General features: G+C 36.1%; 1 protein-coding gene and 2 non-coding genes across 6 annotated transcripts in view; 2 read left to right on the forward strand and 1 right to left on the reverse strand.

Moving 5' to 3' along the window:
* CAB39L (calcium binding protein 39 like) overlaps positions 1 to 20,909 on the forward strand; it is a 247,816-nt gene that overhangs the window by 54,220 nt on the left and 172,687 nt on the right. Inside the window, exon 2 of one of the 4 annotated variants that reach the window (XM_077158197.1) lies at positions 10,421 to 10,550. The exons of 2 other annotated variants lie outside the window; for them this stretch is intronic. In XM_077158197.1, coding sequence (XP_077014312.1) covers positions 10,421 to 10,550 — 130 coding nt within the window. Of the gene's footprint in view, positions 1 to 10,420; positions 10,551 to 20,909 lie in introns of those variants that run through there. One more of the 4 variants, XM_077158198.1, reaches the window with a different exon arrangement.
* TRNAS-GCU (transfer RNA serine (anticodon GCU)) lies at positions 6,115 to 6,189 on the reverse strand. The gene has a single exon. It is a non-coding gene; the product is annotated as a tRNA-Ser (tRNA).
* On the forward strand, positions 19,384 to 19,520 carry LOC143681955 (small nucleolar RNA SNORA2/SNORA34 family). Its single transcript, XR_013174990.1, has one exon. It is a non-coding gene; the product is annotated as a small nucleolar RNA SNORA2/SNORA34 family (small nucleolar RNA).

A 20,909-nucleotide genomic window follows, 5' to 3' on the forward strand; every position in this document is an offset into this window, starting at 1 on the left:
GATCAAACAAATCTCCTAAATCAGTTCAAGGAGATGAAAGAATATATAGCTAAAGAGATAAAGATTAAGAAGTCATTAGGTGAGCATAAAGAAATATTTGAAAGTAAAAATGTATATAACAGAACTTATGGGCATGAAAACACAGTAGTAGAGAAAAAAATACACTAGTGGAATACAATAGCAGATTTGAACAAGCAGAAAAAATAATCAGCAAACAAGAAGACACAACAAATTGAAATCTTACAGAGAACAGATAGTGAAATTATTGGGAAAAAAGTGAGCAGGACCTCAGGGAATTGAATGACAGCAAAAAGTGCAAAAATATATCATTCATGGGTGTTCCAGAAAGAGAAGAAAAGAAAAAATGGACAGAAAAAACATTTTAGGAAATAATGGCTGAAACTTTCCCAACTCTAATGAAAGACATAAATATCTATGTCCAAGAAGTGCTGTGTACTCCAAACAGAATAAATCCAAATAGACCTTCTCCAAAATACTAATCAGAACGTCAAATGCCAAAGATAGAGAATCTTGAAAGCAGCAAGAGAAAAGCGATTTGTCACATACAAGGGAACCATAACACAATTAAATGCCCATTTCTCATCAGAAACCACAGAGGTGAAAAGGCAATGATATGATATATTTAAGGTATTGAAAGAGAAAAACTGTCAGCTAAGATTTCTTTTTTTGCAAAGCTGTCCTTCAGAAATGAGTGAGAGTTTAAAATTTCCACAGATAAATATAAATGAGAAAGAGGTGACATTACTGCTGGCCCCACAGAAATAATAAAGATCATAAGAGGATATTATGAAGAGCTGTTTATACCAAAAAACTAGTCAACTTAAATGAGATGGACATTTTTTTAGAATCACAAGAACAACTTAGTCTTATTCCAGAAGAAATAGAAGATCTCAACAAACCAATCACAACTAAAGAGATTGAAATAACTATCAGCAACCTCCCATCAAAGAAAAGCACATTTCCTAAAATGGTTTCACAGGTTAATTCTACCAGGCATTCGAAGAAGAATTAAAACCAATCCTTCTCAAAGTCTTCCAAATAACTGAAGAGGATGGAATGCTATCTAACTCATTCTATAAAGCCAATTTCACCCTAATGCCCATACCAAATAAAGTTACTACAAGAAAGGAAAATTACAGCATAAATCCCTCTAATGAATTTAGATGCAAAGATCCTCAACAAAATACTTGCAAATTGAATCCAACTGCTCATTAAAAGGATTATACACCATGATCAAGTGGTTTTGTCCCAGGTTTGCAAGGGTAACACAAACGAATCAATTAATGCAATAAGCTACATTAACAGATCAAAGGAAAATACCACATGACCCTCTCAATTGATACAAAAAGAGCATTTAACAAAATCCAACATCTCTCATGATAAAACACTTTGAAAGATAGGAATAGATAGTCACTTTCTCAATACAATAAAAGGTATATATGAAAAATCCTCAGCTACCATCACAATCAATGGCGAAAGACTGAAAACTTTCCCGTTGAGATCAGGAACAAGACAAGGATGCCTACTGTCACCACTATTATTCAACATTGTGCTAGAAGTTCTAGCTAGAGCAGTTAGGCAAGAGAAAGAAATAAAAGGCATCCAAATTAAAAAAGAAGATGTAAAACGTTCACTATTTGCAGATGACATGATCCTATATAGAATTCTGAAAAATCTACATCAAAGTACCAGAACTAATAATTGAGTTCAGCAAAGTGGCAGGACACAGCATCAACCTGTAAAAATCAGTTGTGTTTCTATACAAAAATAATGAGAAATCTGAGGAGGAGAAAAGGAAAAAAAATTCATTTGCAATAGCACCCGAAAGAATCAATTATCTAGTAATAAATTTAACCAAGGATGCAAAGGGGTTATACATAAAAAAACTACAAAATATTGCTAAAAGAAGTCAAAGAAGACCTAAATAAATGGAATAATATTCCATGTTATACAACTATATGTTGTTAAGACTTCAGCTCTATCCACATTGATTTACAGATTCAGTGGACTAACAATCAAAATTCTGACAGCATACTCTATTATTTTGTTAAAGCTGCCACAGTGTAATATGCCAGAAATTGAGTGGGTTTTTTAAAGGGAATTTATTAAGTTGCAAGTTTACAGTTCTAAGGCTATAAAAATGTCCAAGCTAAGACAACATGGGAAAGATACCTTGGCTCAAGAAAGGCCAATCGGTGGGAAATACCCCTATCAGGTGGGAAAGCATGTGGCTGGCATCTACTGGGATTTTTGGCTTCTTGTTTCAAACAGCTTTCTTGGGGGCATTTTCTTCCTGCATCTCCACTCATCTGGGTCTCATGTTGGCTCTGTTAGCTCTTTTGGCTTTGTCAGCTCTGTTGGCTTTGTTGGCTCTGCTGGCTCTCCAAGCATTTGCATCTAAGGTTTCTCCAAAATGTTTCCCCTTTTAAAGAACTCCTGTAAACTAATCAAGACTCACCTTGAATGAGTGGAGCCACACCTCCATCTAACCAAAAGGCCACACCCACAATCGAGCATACCACACCTCCACGGAGGTAATCTAATTAAAAGGGCTTCCACCCTACGATACTGTATCAGGAGTTAAGGACATGGCTTTTCTAAGGTACACAACACTTTCAAACCAGCATATATACTTTGCAGAGATGGCGAAGCCAATTATCAATTTTATTTGGAATGGTAAGGGGCCCTGAATAGCAAAAAACATCTTGAATAAAAAGAAGGACGTTAAACACACTTCCTGATTTAAAAGTATATCACAAAACTACAGTGGCCATACATCATGATCATAAAGTTTAATGAAAGATATATTGCCTAATGGAATTGAGTAGAGCTTACAGAAATAGACCCTCATTTCTATGGCCAGTTGATATTCAACAAGGCTGACAAGTCTACTCAATTGAAACAGAATATTCTTTTCAACAAGTGGTGGCTGGGAGGACAGAAAATCCATATGTAATCGAAGGAAAGAGGACCCCTATCTCACACTTATGCAAAAATTTAACTCAAAATGATTCAATGACTTAAATATGAGAACCTGGATCTTAAAACTTCTAGAATAAAATGTAGGGAAGCATCTTTAAGATCTTGTGATAGATAGTGTTATCTTAGACCATACACAAAAAGCACAAGCAACAAAAGAAATAGATAAAACGGGACCTTCTCAAAATTAAAAACTTTTGAGCTTCAAAGGACTTTCTCAAGAAAGTGAAAAAGTAACCTATTCAATGTGAGAAAATATTTGGAAACCACACATGTGATAAGATTTATCCAGAATATGAATGTTTTTAACTCAGCATTAAAAAGACAAACAACCCAATTAAAAAATAGGTAAAAGACATGAATAGACATTATTCAAAGAGGAAATGAAATACAAATGGCTAAAAAGCACATGAAAAGATGCTCAACATCACTAGCTCCTAGGGAAATGCAAATCAAAACCACAGTGAGATATCATTTCACACCTACTAGAATGGCCACTATTAAAACAGTAGAAAACCATAAGTGTTGGAGAGGATGTGGAGAAGTAGGACATTCATTCACTGCTGGAGGAAAGATAAAATGGTGCAGCCACTGTGGAAGACAAGAAGTTCTTCGGGAAGCTAAGTATAGAATTACCATACGATCCAGCATTCCTTCTACCAGGTATATAACCAGAAGAACTGAAAGCATGAGCATGAGCAGACATTCGCACACTGATGTGCGTAGCAGCATAATTCACAATTGCTCAAAGATGGAAGTAACCAAAGTGTTCATCAACCAATGAATGGATAAGCAAAATATGGTATATACATATGATGCAATATTCAGCTGTAAGAAGGAAGTCCTGATTGCATGTAATGATTTGGATGTTCCTTGAAGACATTATGTTGAATGAAATAAACCAGATACAGAAGGGTAAATATTTTAAATCTCACTGATATGAAATACTTATAATAAGCAAAGCCATAGAGCTAGAATCTAGAATCTAGAATATAGGTTACCAGGGGATAACATAGAATGTGAGTAGAGAAAGGGGAGGTGATGCTCAATTTGTGCATAATTTTTAATAAGGTTGATTGTAATGTTTGAAAATGGATAGAGGTGACGGTAGTACATCATTGTGAGTGTAATGAAAAGTGTTGGATTGTGCATATGTGTTTGAAAGGAGAAGCTTAGTGTTGTGTATGTTACTAGAAGGAAAGCTAGAGGATTTAACATGGGAGTATATAACACAAAGATTCCTGTTGTGGACATCGAAGGTGGTTAATAGTGCAATGGAGGAATGTTCACCATGAACTAGAACAAATATATGCCACTATTTCAAGGTTTTAAAAATAAGGTGATATATGGGAAAAATATACCTAATGCATACTATGGCATATAGTTAACAGAAACAATATTCTTCCATCAATTATAACAAAGGTACCAGACCAATGCTATGTTTCAGTAATAGAAGGGTACAAGTGTTACAGGGTTTTTCTTTTTGGAGCAGTGATAATGTTCTAAAATTGAATGTAGTGATCAAAGCACCACTCTGTGATTATACAAAGATTATAAACAAATTGTTTATGTTGGATGGATTGCATGGTGCCTGAATAAAATTGCTTTAAAAAGTAATAAGAAAAAAAAAGTAATAAGATAAGGCAGGATGCATGGGGTGGTTCAGTGGTAGAATGCTTGCCTTCCATGTGGGAGACCCAGGCCTGATTCCCAGACCATGCACCCCCCGTCTTCTCCCTCCAAAAAAGTAATAGGGTAGTTATACGGGAAAATATACTTAATGTGAGCTATACTATAGCTAACACTAATATTTTAATATTATTTCATCAGTTGTAGCATAGGCATCACACTAATGCAGTGTGTAAACTATAGTTGGATATTTTGGATACACTGTAGTTTTACATGACTTTTGGTAAATGTACAACCTAATTAAAAATTAATGATAATATGGGCGGGCCACGGTGGCTCAGCAGTCAAGAATGCTTGCCTGCCATGCCAGAGGACTCAGGTTCGTTTCCCCGGTGCCTGCCCATGTTAAAAAAAAAAAAAATTAATGATAATAATTTAAAAGCACATCATGCTAATTGAATAATTCCAGACACAATGTAATATATAGCATATGATTACATTTATATAAAATGTAAATATGAATAAATTTATAGAGGCAACTAGATTAGTGTTTCTGTAGGGCTGGGGAAGGATAGAGATATTGAAAGGTGACTGCTAAAGTGTATGGGGTTTTCTTTTTGGAATACTGAAAATGTTCTAAAATTGATTGTGGTGATGATTGTAAAACTGTGATTATACTAAAACCCATTGATTGTATACTTTGAATGGGTTGTATAATATGTGAATATCAATAAAACTGATTTTTAAAATGTCCAGATGTTATTCGGATTTACATATGTTTTTTACCTGATGTTCTTTTTCTATTCTAGAGTCCCCTATTCAAGATACCACAGTTACATTTGGTCGTTATGTCTCCTATATTGATTCACTTCCTGAAATGTATTGCTACATGCATTATGAAATACCAGTTTAGGTTAATTCTATATTGACATCCTATTTTAAAATATTTATTTAATTGGAATTGCTTTGTGTTTGTTATATTTTAAATTCATTTCACTTTTGAAAATTTTTTAATCAAGTTTTCTGCTTAATGTATTGTGTATTTTGACAATTGTAGTGTTACAATAATCTAATTCTGCTGAAATGAATCCTCTATCATCAACTTAAAAATATGTATTTTGATATTCTCATTTTCTTATTAAAAGTATACTTTGAACTTACTTAGTGATTCCAGTAAAGAGTAAATCCCTGTGTATTCAATTATTCCTTCATTTTCATCACTGGAGTTTTGTAATTTTAAAAACTGATACCCTAATAAATCAGTTCTCAAATTTTAATGTTTTAATAAAGTATCATTTGAACAATTTTAGATATATGGAAAAATTGTGATGGTAATACAGAGCATCCCATATGTTCTATAACCAGGTTCTCCATTAGCATATTCCAGTTAATGAGCCAGTATTGATATATTAACTATTATCTATACTTTATTCATATTTTCATAGTTTTTGCTTTGATTCTTTTTCTGATCCAGAATCCTGTATCGGCAGGCACCGGGAATCGAACCCGGGTCTCTGGCACAGCAGGCGAGAACTCTGCCACTGAGCCACAATTGCCCGCCCCCGAATTCTTTGTTATGCTCTTCTAGTGTCTTCCTGAGATCCTTTATTTCTTTATACATATCCTTTAGTAGTTGTTTCATATTCTGTACCTCCTCTGGAATTTTGTTTGGGTCGTTTGGCTGGGCCATTGCTGCTTGGACCTTCATGTGTTTGTGTGTTTTTTGTTGTGTTCTGGGCATTTGATTATCTTGATATGGTTATGCAAGTTGGTTTCTTTCAATCTTCTAAAGTTTTGTATTTACCTTGTTTTTGCTGAATGTTTCCTTTTCCACTTTGTCGGTTATTCTCTGCCAAATCAAGGTCCGGATCTCATGTAAGGGATACAGCTCAACTTAAGGGTCTGTTATAAGGTAGGCTGGGGTACGCGGGTACTCCAGTGGCATAGGGCTGACTACCAAGCAGGAGACCCATGTGCACACACACACACACACACACAAAATAATAATAATAATATGGTAAAATAATAATATAATAAAAATATGAACACAAAAACAGGAACCACAACAAAATACACCTTGACAGGCACCAGAATCAAAAGGACATATTGGGAGTGAAGTCAGACTGGTGCCCACCATAGGGAGAGAAAATTTAAGAGCAAAATAATAACAGTAACATAAAAATAAATGCAATGGAATAATAAGAAATAATATGGGAAATAAAAAATGGGAAATGACTAAAATATAATATATCTATAAAAATTTTTAAAAATAATGAAAAGGACAATTATTAGTAACAAAAATGTAAAGTATGTATTAAAAGGGGGAAGAAAAAAAATATTAGGAAGAAAAAAATAAAAATTAGAACCTAGGCAGATACTCAGTCTCTCTAAGCCCAACTCTGCAAGTGAAATTGTTGCCCTCCCCTCTACATGGGACATGACATCCAGGGGTGAAAGTCTCCCTGGCGATGTGGTAGATGACTTTCAGGGATGAATCCAGACCTGGTACCATGGGATCAACAATTACATGCTGACCACAAGGGGGAAAAGAAGTGTAATTAATGAAGTATCAGTGGTAGAGAGAGTTCAGATAGAGTTGAGAGGCTACTCTGGAGGTTGCTTCTTATGCAAGCTTCAGGTAGACCTTACTACCTGTCATAACCTGCCAACCCCCAACCGGGACCATTCCAGCGAATCCTAAAGAACACCTAGGGCAATTTATTAGATTCCACAAGGGTTCCAGGTACTAGAGTAACTTTCCAGCAACCTACAACTTCCAGATGGGTCCCTGGTCCAGATAAGTCCTGAAACCTAGCCCAGCCTTCCAGAACATCAGATAGTTCCATCTCCCTACCCCATATTAGTGACAGACCCTTCCAGTACAAAAATTAAGAATTGCCATAGCCCAAACAACCCCAAAGAGAGGTATGGAAAGATCAAAGGTGGATTTATACATAGAAGATAGGACTTAACAAATGAATATGAATGCTGAAGTATTAAATTGATATATCTTTTAGTCTCCAATATTTTAGAGCAACTAGAAGTAAAAACCTAAAATTGTGAAATTGTAATAACCCATGTCAAAGTCTGAAATATGTTCTACAACTAATTGTGGTGCTGTGCTCTGAAATTTATAGCTTTTTTGTATATATGTTACTGTTCACAAAAAAGATGGAATAAAAAGTCAAATGTGATGATAAAAAAGTATTTAAACCCTCTAGCCTCATATATTCTGGGGCAGCTAGAAGGAAAAATCTGAGAGGATTGTATGGTAGCCCATGAAAAACTCTGAGATGTATCCTGCAATCACTTTTTTTGTTTTGAAAACGATTGCTTTTTATTTCTTTGCTTTGTATATATATACTATACAATAAAAAAAGTTAAAACAAAAGCTTGCCACGTTGCATGTGTTTTTTTCCCCATAGGTATAGACATGTTCTATGTTATGCTAGCTTCAGGAAGTAAAGGCAAGATTTTGAAAATAAATGTAAAAAAAAAAATGTATAGCTTTAAAACAACAATAAAAAACAAAAAACCTAGGCAGTTATCTTCCCTGCACTTACCCCTCCTGCCCAGCAGGTGGCGACCGTGAGGGTACTCCGCCCTCTACTCTCCAGTTCCTGTCTGGTGCAGTCGAACTGCACTTACCGGATCTGGCCAGCAGATGGCACTTGAGTCTCCTCCTCTCTCAGCCCCGCCCCCTGCCCTTCCTGGCCAGAGCTACTGGAGGTCAGAATGCTGAACGCGGTCTTCTCTGTCAGGGGCAGCCGGCTAGTGGGTCTCTGTCGGGCCGGAGAGCTGACCGCTGCGTGGGGGATCAGCTGATGAGCTGGTCCGCAGCTGGTGGGTGTGTCAGACACCCTGAGTGCGGGTTGGCTATTCCCGCATCCTACTGCCTGATCACTCCCCCACCCTGCGGCCCACTGGCCTGTGGACGCTGGCCTCCTGCAGGTGCTGCCCATGGCAACCACGTGGGGCGGTCCCCCAGCTGGCAGCCTGGGGCTGAGGCCGGAGGTCGGTTCCCTCCAGTCACACCTCCCCAGTGCACTGCAGCTTGTCCGGTGGGAATCACCCTGCCCTGACCCACTCACTCTCCCCGGATCCCCCTCCCCCCCCAAATTACCTAAAGACCCCCCCAGACTACTGACAGCTCGGGACCTGCGGTCCTGGGCATTTTCTACCCGTCGCCTATCTTGTTTCACGGAGCTGGAGTGAACTCACTCCACTCAGGTTTGCCAACTTCCCGGAAGCCTCCTCCAGTTGTTTTTGTTTTTTTGTTTTTAATATTTTTTATTGTAAAAACTTAACATACGCACATACATTCTTGACATAAAAACATTCCATACATGGTGTGCAATCAAGGGCTCAAAGTATCATCACATAATGGTGTATTCATCACCATGATCATTTTTTGAACATTTGATTACTCCAGCAAAAGAAATAAAAAGAGAAAACTCATCCATACCCCTCATCCCTCCCTGTCATTGACCACTAGTGTTTCCATCTACTCAATTTTACCCTTTGTTCTCCCTATTATTTATTTATTTTTATCCATATTTTTTTACTAATCTGTCCATACCCTGAATATAAGGAGCATCAGAGACAAGGTTCTCACACATAGTCACATTGTAAACATTATATCCTTATACAGTGTTCTTCAAGAATCTAAGCTACTGGAACACAGTTCAACAGTTCCAGGTACTTCCCTCCAGCCACTCCAATACACCATAAACTAAAAAGGGGATATCTATATAGTGCATAAGAATAACCTCCAGGAGAACCTCTCAAATCTGTTTGAAAATCTCTCAGCCACTGACACTTTATATTGTCTCATTTCTCTCTTCCCCCTTTTGGTCGAGAAGGCTTTCTCGGTCTCTTGATGCCAGGTCATGGCTTATCCCAGGCTTTCTGTGCCATGTTGCCAGAGAGATTTACACCCCTGGGAATCATGTCCCAGGTAGGAGGAATTGTATCTTTTAAAGCAACTTTACTGAGATATATTCACACACCATGCATCTATCAAAAATATATAACCAGTGGCTCACAGTATCATCACATACTTTTGCATTCATCACCACAATCTCCAGTTGTATTTTCAATTCATCACTTCAAACACAACATTTCCTAACTTTCCTTTTTTTTTTTTTACGTTAATATATGCATTAATTTTAATTTCAAAAATACGCAAATTCTGCAGTGGCCAAGAGAATTCCATTGATTCTTTTTGTTTTCACTATTTAATGTGAAACAACGTCAAACTTACCAGATACTTGCAAGAATAATACAGAATCCATACAGAAAACTCCAATACACCCCTCACCCAGATACCCAGATCCACCAACTTCTAACACTTTGTCACATTTGTGTCATCATTCTATCTATCCATCCTTCCGTCCATCCATCTCCTGTCTTTCTGTCTGTCTACCTAAGAGGAGACTTTTTCCTTCAGCATTGAAGTGTTGGTTAAAGAGCGCAGATGCAATGATCTGCTTAGAGATGATCAAAAGAGTCTTTTTTGGGTGAACTTAGTGGGATTCTTGAGAGATTACTGGACAAAGACTCAGGCCACTTGATTGTGCCCTACTCAAGTTAGCTACACTACTACGGCAAATGTTTTACACTCTCTGAGTCTCAGTCTCCTCATCTGTAGAATGGTGACAGTAATGTGTACTGCTCAGGATCACACTGCATTAAATGAGAATTCTCATCACCGTGACTTGTGTGTGGTTGGCACCCAGAAATGCTGATCTTCCTTTTTCCTTGTTCACTTTCTCCTTGCTTTTTTATGTAGTACATGCTTTGTAAGAGTTGAATGCAAAAGAAGAAAAAGAGACATAGCCATCCAGTTTGAAGAATTTCTCTCAGAGGTGGTATTCTCCTCCGGATTCCACACTCAGAAGAAAAATACATGCTCTTTTTTGGTAAGTTCCCCAATTCAAACCATTCTCAGGCTCAAAGATAGTTAGTTAACTGTAGCCATACTCTGGCTGGCCTTGGACACAGCATCTGCAACATTCTTTTCTTTGCAAAATGGCTCTCATTATCTCCTCTCCCAGCACACTGAAGTTTGTCTCTAGAAACGACAGCAAGAACACATTGCCAAGCCGAATTGGTCTTGCAGGATTTAAAAGAAAATTCCGTGTGTGAAGACAAATCCATCTTTGGATCAGTGTTTGATACCAATCTGAGATCTGAGGTCTGAGCAATTGCTCTAGCCATAAACTGTTTTTGCTTAAGGGGACTATTTTGGAACCATGCTTTGAAATCAGCTGACATACAGAAAACCTCTCACCCTCTGAGAGGTTTCAAATGGTGCACCCCCAAAACTTGGAACATTGCCCTCAAGCACAGCTCTTCATCTAATTCTGCAAAAGGCTTGAGGTTCAGGTTTCTACCACTCAAATGGTCCCGTTTCACTGGACTCCCTAACTTTCCTTTTGATTAGAGGCAAAGAATATAGAAGCAAAACAAGAATGTGATTTATAATTTTATTAAATGAACAATTGGAGATTTAGTCACAAATATTTGTTGAGTACCTACTAGATGGCCAAGAGTTATTCTAAGCTGAGAATAAAGTAGTGGATAAAATACATAAAGGCCATTCCCTCACAAAGCTTAGATCTAGTGTCATTAAATTATGAGCCACGAGTTCCAAATCACAGCAGCATAAACCATCCCTTCCTGTGCACTGAAAACTTTTCTTAATATGGGCATAATAGAAAATTAAAAGTCTGCACATTTTACCAATATGTATATGTATCAATAGCGTAGAGTGTGTACATTGTAAATATATTAGAGCCCACCATTTAAAAAATGCCTATTTATAGAAAAGCATTTATTTCACTTTTGAATGCTGTAGTAGAAAAGTTGATTATTGCAGGAAAGTATAAAGAAAAGAAAAATAGTCCATAATCCTAACACCCAAAGAAAATTGCTGTTAACAGTTTGTTGTATTTCTTTCTAGTCTTTTGTCTACATAAAATTGTATATATATACGTACACACACATACATGACTGTAGGTATATAAATATATATATTTATAATTTTTTTGTATGCTGTATGGTGGGGTCATATTTCATTCTTTTTTCATGTGAGTATCCTGTTATTGCAGCACCATTTGTTGAATTTGTTTGTTTTTGTTGGTTTCTTTGTTTGTTTGGGAAGTGCATGGGCCAGGAATCGAACCTGGGTCTCCCACAAGGCAGGTGAAAATTCTATCACTGAACTACCCTCACACTCCCTAGATGTTTATAATTTTAAAACTGAATTTGAAATACTTGCACACCTTAATTCTATATCCTGACTTAACAGCATGTTAATTTTCTTCTTATATGTATATATGGTTTCTTAAGTAGTATTTTTGATAGCTTTATAATATTCTATGATGTAGCATAGCATTAATTTATGTAGTCATTTTCCTTTTGTAGATATTCCAGTCTTTACTACTGTAAATAACATTGCAATAACATTCTTGAATATCTGACTATATCACTGATTGTTTTCATAAGGTAGATATCTATCAGTATAATTATTATATTAAAGAATATGATTATTATGGCAAATTGTTTTCTAAAAACGTTCTAATGGACTTTACCTAGGATTGTATAATATTCTGTCTTCCTACATTCTTGCCAGTGGTGGTTTATTGAGAAAAATCTTTGTTTCTATTTCTTAGAAAGATAGATTATATTTCTTTTAGCATTTATGCATCTTTTTGCTAAGGATAAACCTTTTACCTATATTTCTGATTCTGTATTGAGATGGAGAAAATTTAAATCTTTTAGTAGTTGGCACAACCGTTGTTCTTGAAGAAAATGCTGAATTTGCTTAGAGGAAGTACAATGATAATTCATTTGTGAGGAATGTTGAGTTCACAAGGGCTTGGTCAAGTAACAGAATATGATTATTAAATGCTTCCTCAAGAGATTGTGTCCAGTCCATTGGAAAGATCTCTGTTTACTGAGGTCCAGGATTGGTTAGGTATACAGATTTGAAAGCAGACGCTTAGCAAGAGCTCAATTGCCCTGTACAGTAAAGGGAATTAAAAATTGAGATGCATGGGGAAAATCCAACAGAAAGTGAATAGGAATTCTGGATGATGCTTTTCAAGTGAAATAACATATTGAGTGATGACTTTTCCCCATGACCCCACAAATAAAAACCTATAAAAATAAGAAAATATTTGGTGTACCTGGACATCTTGTAGAAGCCAGTGAAGAGGTTGAGTTCTGAGTGCTGGTTGATACAGGACCAAAACATGTTTGGTCAAGTGCATAGAGAATAGCTAACATCTGGGTTGCCCTCTACACCTAGGGTTTCTCTAAGGGTCTCCCAGTTTTAACTCTTTCCCTTACTGCTGACTTCTTTTCTCCTTTTGCTCTTTCAGTTTTACTTCTCCACAGGTTCCTTCCTCTAACAACACCTTTATGTGCCTGTGAAATAAACAATCCCTCCCTGCCCACCACTTGCCCTTTTCAAAAACATTTCTCTATGTTTTCCCTCTTGACCATGATTTTCTTTTCTTTTCCCTTAGCTCTTTTTTATTGCCCTTTCTTCCTTTTTCCCCATTTTTCTTTCACTCTTGTCTTTTTTTTCTTTGGCTAAAGCTTTTTCCCTTTTTGCTAAAGCTTTCTTTCCCCTTGAAGGAAGTTTCTTACACTTTTTCCATATTTATCCAAATGCTAGTACTTTTTCAAAATTAATGTAAATTTCCATCTCTTCTATTAATTCTTTACCTTTTCTCTCCTCAGTAGATGATCTACTTTATGACACTTGGTGCCATTGATTATTTCTTCTTCCTTTTACACTTTCTTCAATTTTTATATTCCAGTATAATTATTTCATATAGATATGTAAGTTCCCCCCTCCCCCGAAATATTGTAAGGTCCTTGAAGGCAGATGCTTTGTCATAGGCTTCTTTTGAATTCCTTAGAAGCCAGGAGAATTTGAATTCCTTGGAGAACATTAGGGTTGTAAAAATAGACCAAAAAAGAGTTCTTAAATGTGCTTGAACAAGAGTGGAGAATTAGTGAGAATCAGTTCTCTGAAATCACACTGGGTATCTAAAGCATATCCAATGGTCATAACGTGTAGATAGTTTGAAAATCAGTGTGTTTAAGTCTTCAGAATTATTGATAGCACTGTCTTGAAAACAATGACAACTTTTGCATATGTTTACCAGCTTATGAGACACTAAAATCTTTAAAATGAAAAAAAAAGTTTTAACTATTAGATGATCTTTTTACTACTTCCTCTTTCAAAGGAAAACAAGAATCATGATTTTTAACCCTATTATTTTCTTACATTAACAGCCAATAAGTTAAAAATAGATTATAAAATAGCTACATACAAGCAAAGGGAAGTAACCTAAATAACTACATATAAAAAATCGTTAAATAGCTTGCAGTATGCTAATATTAAGAAACACTATGTAGTTCTTAACAAAGAAATAAATAGATAAATAAATCTGGAATGTAAATAAATCCAGTATATACTATTAAGAAATAAAAACAAGTTGCAAAATAATGTGTATTGTGTGATCCTATTTTTACAAAGCGTGAGTGTATTGAAACAAATTCATATTTGTCTGTATACACTGAAAAAAAGTCTGGAAGGATAGAACTAAACTATTAACAGTGATTAACTTTGGGATGCCATTCTGTGATTGAATTATTAAAGATGTTTTTCTGTGATGAATAGTTACTAAAAGACTGAAACAATTTCTCCTTTTGTGTTTATGTCAATGATTGCATTTATGATTATGTTTTAATAAGTCTTCAGAATTATGGTAAATTGTGTTTTATAATTTTAATAGAATTCACTGTAATTACAAAACTAATTCCATAGGCATTTTTCCATTCGATAAATTACTGTAGTTGAGTAAGTTTTATGGCAAATGCTATGTGTTTTTTGTTATAAATGGTTTTGTTTGAATCTGAAAGTTAAATGTCACATCTGAAGTACTTTCCATTATTAATAAGTTCATAAGCATTTAAAAAGCAATACTTTGAAACTAGTTTCCTTTGACATTTTAAAGCAAATTATTTATAACTCAAGGTTTTCTGTTACTTCATTCAGCCTTTTTTTTTCAAGAACAGAGGAGCCCAGGCCCCAGGACCTATGCTTTTTTAAAAGCCTATTTTCTTCTTAAATTATTTATAACTCCAGGTTTTCTCCCCCTTCACTCAGCCTTACTTCTTTCTTTGTCCTTTCATTCAATGTTTTTTTAAAAGCCTATTTTTCTTCTTGGTTCCAGAGTACCAACTCACAAATTGTACTTTTAATATTTTATAATACTAACAATGTAAATTTCCAACATAAATTTTTTATGTAGTTCTGATTTCAATAATTTGTTGAAAAGTGAAAGTTTTTACAAACTAGGAAAATTGACGTATATCTTAAAAAAAGAGTTTTGAATTGGGTGGGAGTTCCTTAGTAAAAGGTTTGTTGTATTCTTAGCTGATTCAGAGAAGAACTTTTCATAAAAGTACCAACTATGGAGAAAACTAAAAATAGATCCTGCAAAAGAGGACAGAGAAATACGAGAATTATTGCCATCTGACTATGGTTACAGCCCCACATCTATTTTTTGTGGCTATGATGCTAGTCGTTTATTGTAGCTCAGGACACAATGACTTCTTCCTTCCCCTCGCTCTTTGTTATTCCTTAAACGGGGAAGTTGGAGGAAACCATAGCCTGTCTTTCAGTTAGTATTGTTAAGTTGATTGGATGTAAATGGAATTGGAAGTATTAAATTTAGGATTTGGTGTACCTGAATTATCCCCTTTAGCTTTTCTTCTTATTGTATTCAGTTGTTTTAGATAAGACCAATTTCCACTCTCCTCAAACTCAACATTCATTCTCCTCTCATTCTTCACTCCTATTCATGTTTTTCATTTTAGAAAAATAAGTTATCATTCTTCTTTGTGTTCTTGATACCTTCTTCCACTTTGGGCTTGAGAATCTTGCCCAATTAATTATCCCCTTTTTATCTTGCATCTTCTCTGTATCTGTCCCACTCAGTCTACCTACAGTTAAAATTAAAAAGAAAACAAACAAAACCTCCTTTAATTAGCCCTTCTTATCAAACTTGGAAACAGTAGTATATGCTCCTGCCTCGATAACCTCATTCTTAAACTTTTATAATCCTTACCTGTTTCTTGTGTGTCTGGTAGCACCCTCTTATCCCGTGTTCTAGATACTAATCTCTGGTTCACCCTTCCAGAACTTGCCCTACAGAGAGAAACAGCTTGTAAGACCTCTAAAACAGTATAAAAACAATTAAAGTGGACCAGGGGAAAGGGTTATCAAACATAAAATAGAGCACCGAGGAAATGGGGTGTGCCAGTTTGAAACTATTATGTGCCTCAGAAAAAACATATTTTAATCCTGATCTAATCTTTTAGGGCCAGACCTGTTGTTTAGGGTGGGAGACTTGGTTGGATTGTTTCCATGGAGATGTGACACACCCAGTTGTGCGTGTGGCCTTTTTTTTTTTTTTTTTTTTTTTTTTTTTTTTTTAAAGGAAAGACAGAGAGAAGGAAGGAAGGATAGAAGGAAGGAAGGAAGGAAGAAAGGGAAACATTTTTTTTTTAAACATTTTCTTGTTTTATTGTATTCTGTTTCTCCGTTTTTGTTACATGGGCTGGGGCCGGGAATCGAACCGAGGTCCTCCGGCATAGCAGGCAAGCACTTTGCCCGCTGAGCCACCGCGGCCCTCCCGCGTGTGGCCTTTTGATTAGATGGAGATATGACTGCCCATTCAAGTGGGTCTTGATTAGTTTACTAGAGTCCTTTGAAAGAGGAAACATTTTGGAGAAATCTCAGATGCAGACATTCAGAGAACAGTTGCTTCAGAGCTGACAGAGATATGGATTTTTGAGACATAGAGAGCAGACACAGGCAGAGCCCAGCAGACATCACCATGAGATGCTAAACAAGCCAGAACTGGAGAACACCAAGGGAAGCCTAAAGATGAAACCCAACTCTGGAGAAGCCAAGTGAGGAACTCCCATAGGAAACAGAATCTGAAAGCAATGGACCCCAGGAACAAGGGACCAGCAGATGCCACCCAGGTGCCTTCCCAGCTGACAGATGTGTTCTGGATGGCATCAGCCTTTCTCAAATGAAGGTAACCTCTTGTTGGTGCCTTAATTTGGACATTTCCATGGCCTTAGAACTGTAAACTTGCAACCTGATAAATTCCCTTTTTAAAAGCTGTTCTATTTCTGGTATACTGCATTCTGGCAGCTTTAGCAAACTAATACAAGGGGCAAGTCTACTTCATAGGAAGTAGAGGGGCCCTTTGAATTCCTATAATTGCAGAATTCTAAAAACCATGAGTGAGCACAAGCCCTAGACAGGATGCTGACTCAAAGAAAAGATGACTAGGACCCTGTTCTAGTTTGCTAGCTGCTGGAATGCAATATACCAGAAATGGAATGGCTTTTAAAAAGGAGAATTTAATAAGTTGCTAGTTTACAGTTCTAAGGCCGAGAAAATGTCCCAATTAAAACAAGTCTATAGAAATATCCAATCTAAGGCATCCAGGGAAAGATACTTTAGTTCAAGAAGGCTGATGAAGTTCAGGGTTTCTCTCTCAAGTGAGAAGGCACATGGCAAACATAGTCCCTGGACTGAGTTTCTCTCTCAGCTGGATGGGCACATGGCGAACACAGCATCATCTGCTTAGCTTTCTCTCCTGGCTTCCTGTCTCATGAAGCTCCCCAGGAGGCATTTTCCTTCTTTATCTCCAAAGGTCACTGACTGGTGGACTCTGCTTCTCATGGCTATGTCATTCTGCTCTGCTCTCTCTGAATCTCTTTCATTCTCCAAAATGTTTCCTCTTTAATAGGAACCCAGAAACTTATCAAGACCCAACCAAATGGGTGGAGACATGTCATCACCTAATCCGGCTTAACAACCACTCTTGATTAAACCACATCTCCAGGGAGATGACCTGATTACAAGTATGCAGTATTGAATAGAGATTATTCTACATTTATGAAATGGGATTTTGATTAAAACATCGCTTTTCTAGGGTACATACATCCTTTCAAACCAGCAGGGACCCTGTATTTCACTTCAGGCTTGTCTTCTTGGTAGGAGGGCTAAACTCTGAAGGAGAACACCAGGCAATGCAGAGCCAATTTGCAAGAATTATGAATATTGTTTTTTTGTGTTGGTTGCTTTGTTTTTGTTAGCTTCTGGCACTAAAGGAAATCAGTATTATATTATTATCTGGATACAAACTTAAGGAACAGAAATCTCATAGTTGCCAAACTAAAATATTAAGATGTACAATGTGTAACAAAAGATGACAAGAAAAACAGAAACAGGAAATGATGGCCCCTCCAAAGGAACAAAATAAAAATTCAGAAACCATCAATGAAAAGGACTAGACTTTGGATATACCATACAAAGACTTTAAAAATATCATCTTTAATATGTTCAAGGAGATAAAGGGAACATGTAGACGAGCTAAAGATATCAGGAAAATGGTGAATGAACAATATGAAGATCTCAATAAAGAAAAAATTGTTAAAGAAACCAAATAAATACTGCAGTTGAAGACTGTAGTGACTGAAATGAAAAATTCCCTAGAGGTTTATAAGAGCAGATTGGAGCTTGTAGAAGAATCAGTGAACTTGAAGGCAAGACAACTGAAATTATTCAGGTTGAGGAGCAGAAAAAATTGAATAAAAAGAGTGAGTAGAGCCTAGGAGACTGTTGGACACCATCAAACAAGCCAGTATATGCATAAATGAAGCCCCAAAGAGAGGAGAATGAAAAAAGGAACAGAAGGAATATTCAAAGAAATAATGGCAGAAAATTTCCCAAATTTAACCAAAGACATGAATATACACATTCGAAGAAGCCCAACAATCCCCAACAGGATAAAGTCAACGAGAGCCACCTCAGACACATAGCAGTCAGACTATCAAATGTTAAGGACTAGGAGAGATCAGAAAGCTGCAAGAAAATGTCCAAGGGAACCCCAATAAAATTAGGCACCAAATTTCTCACCAGAAAACGTGATGGCAAATGGGAATGAGACAAACTATTTAAAATGCTGAAAGGAAAACAATTGCTTTCTGTTTTTTTGCCAGTGAAGACTGTCATTCAAAAATCAGGGGAGATTAAGAAATTCCCAGATAAACTAAAGCTGACAGAGTTCATCACCACAAGTCCTACCCTAAGAGCAATGCTAAAGAGATTTCTCAGATGAAAGGAAAGTACACCAGCCAGTGGATCAAAGTGGCATAAAGAAATAAAGATCTCTGGTAAAAGTAAACATACGGTAATTATAAATTCCAGAACTATTGTTTTGTATTTTTTGATATGTAACTTCACTTTTTATGGCTTATAGTTTCTAAAATGCAAATGCATTAAAGGCAATGATAATCTGGATATACAATTTGTAACAAGTACAACAAAAACATGAGGGACAAAGGGGTATAGAAAGAGTATATGCTATTGAAATTAAGTTCCTATCAAATCAAACATGATTATTACAGATTTAAAGGTTAAATTTAAGCACCATCATAACCACAAAGAAAATGTCTGAAAAATATATACAGAAGGAAATAAGTGACTCAAATAATAAACTACCAAAAAATAAGTAATTATGAAACTAGGGATTAACTTAAGACTTGAGGGACGAGAAAGCATAAGGCAAAGAGAGCAGCTGGAAGGAAACAGCAAAGATTAGAACAGAGACAAACAAAATAGAGAATTAAAAAGCAATAGAGAGATTGGCCCTGAATCAAAGCTAGCAGTTTGATGGAGCTGTTGGTTTCAAGCAGGAGCCTAAAGAAATGTCTTCCTATGGTCTGTTGGCCATTGCAGAACTTTGGAAATGCTATGGTCAATTCATTAGAAAGAAACATCTGAGTCATTGCTAACAAATGTGACCTAATATTTATTTGTAGCCTTTATAAAAGCTGGGAATCCAAAATATATGGATCCTTGACTTGTTCATTAGAATTATAATGCAGTTAAATTTAACTATTAACAATAACCCCTGTGGAAAGATTTTCCATCCAAAACAGAATAGTTCTGGACTGTGACCTTCCTTTGAGTTTTGTACCTTATTGTATGGTCAGGCCCTAACTATTTTTATTTTTATTTTTGTTTTATTGGTACATATTCACATATCACGTTATCATCCAATATGTACAATCAGTGGTTCACAGTATCAACGTATAGCTGTGCATTTATCATTAAAAAAAAAAAGCAATAGAGAGAATCAACAGAACCAAGAGCTGGTTCTTTGAAAAGATCAATAAAATTGACACCCTAAACTGATGTAGAAAGAAAGGATACAAATAACTAAACTGAAATGATAGGAAGGACATTACTACCAACCTCTTAGAAATAAAAAGGCTTATAAGAGGATACTAAGAATATCTGCATGCCAATAAATGAGAAAATCTAGACAAAATAGACAAATTCCTAGAAACACACAACTACCTATGCTGACTCAAGAAGAAATAGAAGATTGCAGCAGACCGACATTAAATAGATTGAATAATCAAATCACTCCCTGCAAAGAAAATTCCAGGGTTGGATGTCCTCACTGAAGAATGTTGTGCCAAATGTTCCAAGAAGAATTAACAGCAATCCTGCTCATACTCTTCAAAAAATTGAAGAGGAAGGAAAACTAACTCATTTCGTGAGGTCAAAAATTGTTCTAATAACAAAGACAGATAAAGATATCGCAAGAAATAAAATTACAGACCAATGTCCTTATGACTAAAGATGCAAAATACCTCAGGAAAATACTAGCAAAACACATCATACAGCACATTAAAAGAATTATACACCATGATCAAATGCAGTTTATCCCAGTTATGCAAGAGTGGTTCAACATAAGGAAAACAGTTAATGTAATATAGCACATTAACAAATCAAAGGGGAAAAACCACATGATCATCTCTATTGACATAGAAGAGGCATTTGGCAAAAGTTTACATCCTTTCTTGGTAAAACACTTCAAAAGATAAGAATAGAAGAAAGTTTACTCAAAATGATTAAAGAAATATGTGAAAAGCCCACGGTTAAAATCCTACTTAATGGTGAAAGACTGAAAGCTCTCCTAAGATCAGGGGCAACACAAGGAAGCCTACTGTCACCAGGGTTATTCATCATTGTGCTGGACGTTTTAGGCAGAGCATAAGGCAAAAAAAAAAAAAAAAAAAGAAATAAAGCCCTCAAAAAAAAATACTTACAAATTGCATCCAAGAGCATATTAAAAGGAATGTGCACCATGATTAAGTGG

This window comes from Tamandua tetradactyla, chromosome 4, assembly GCF_023851605.1.
Source record: "Tamandua tetradactyla isolate mTamTet1 chromosome 4, mTamTet1.pri, whole genome shotgun sequence".
NCBI classification, from domain to species: domain Eukaryota; kingdom Metazoa; phylum Chordata; class Mammalia; order Pilosa; family Myrmecophagidae; genus Tamandua; species Tamandua tetradactyla.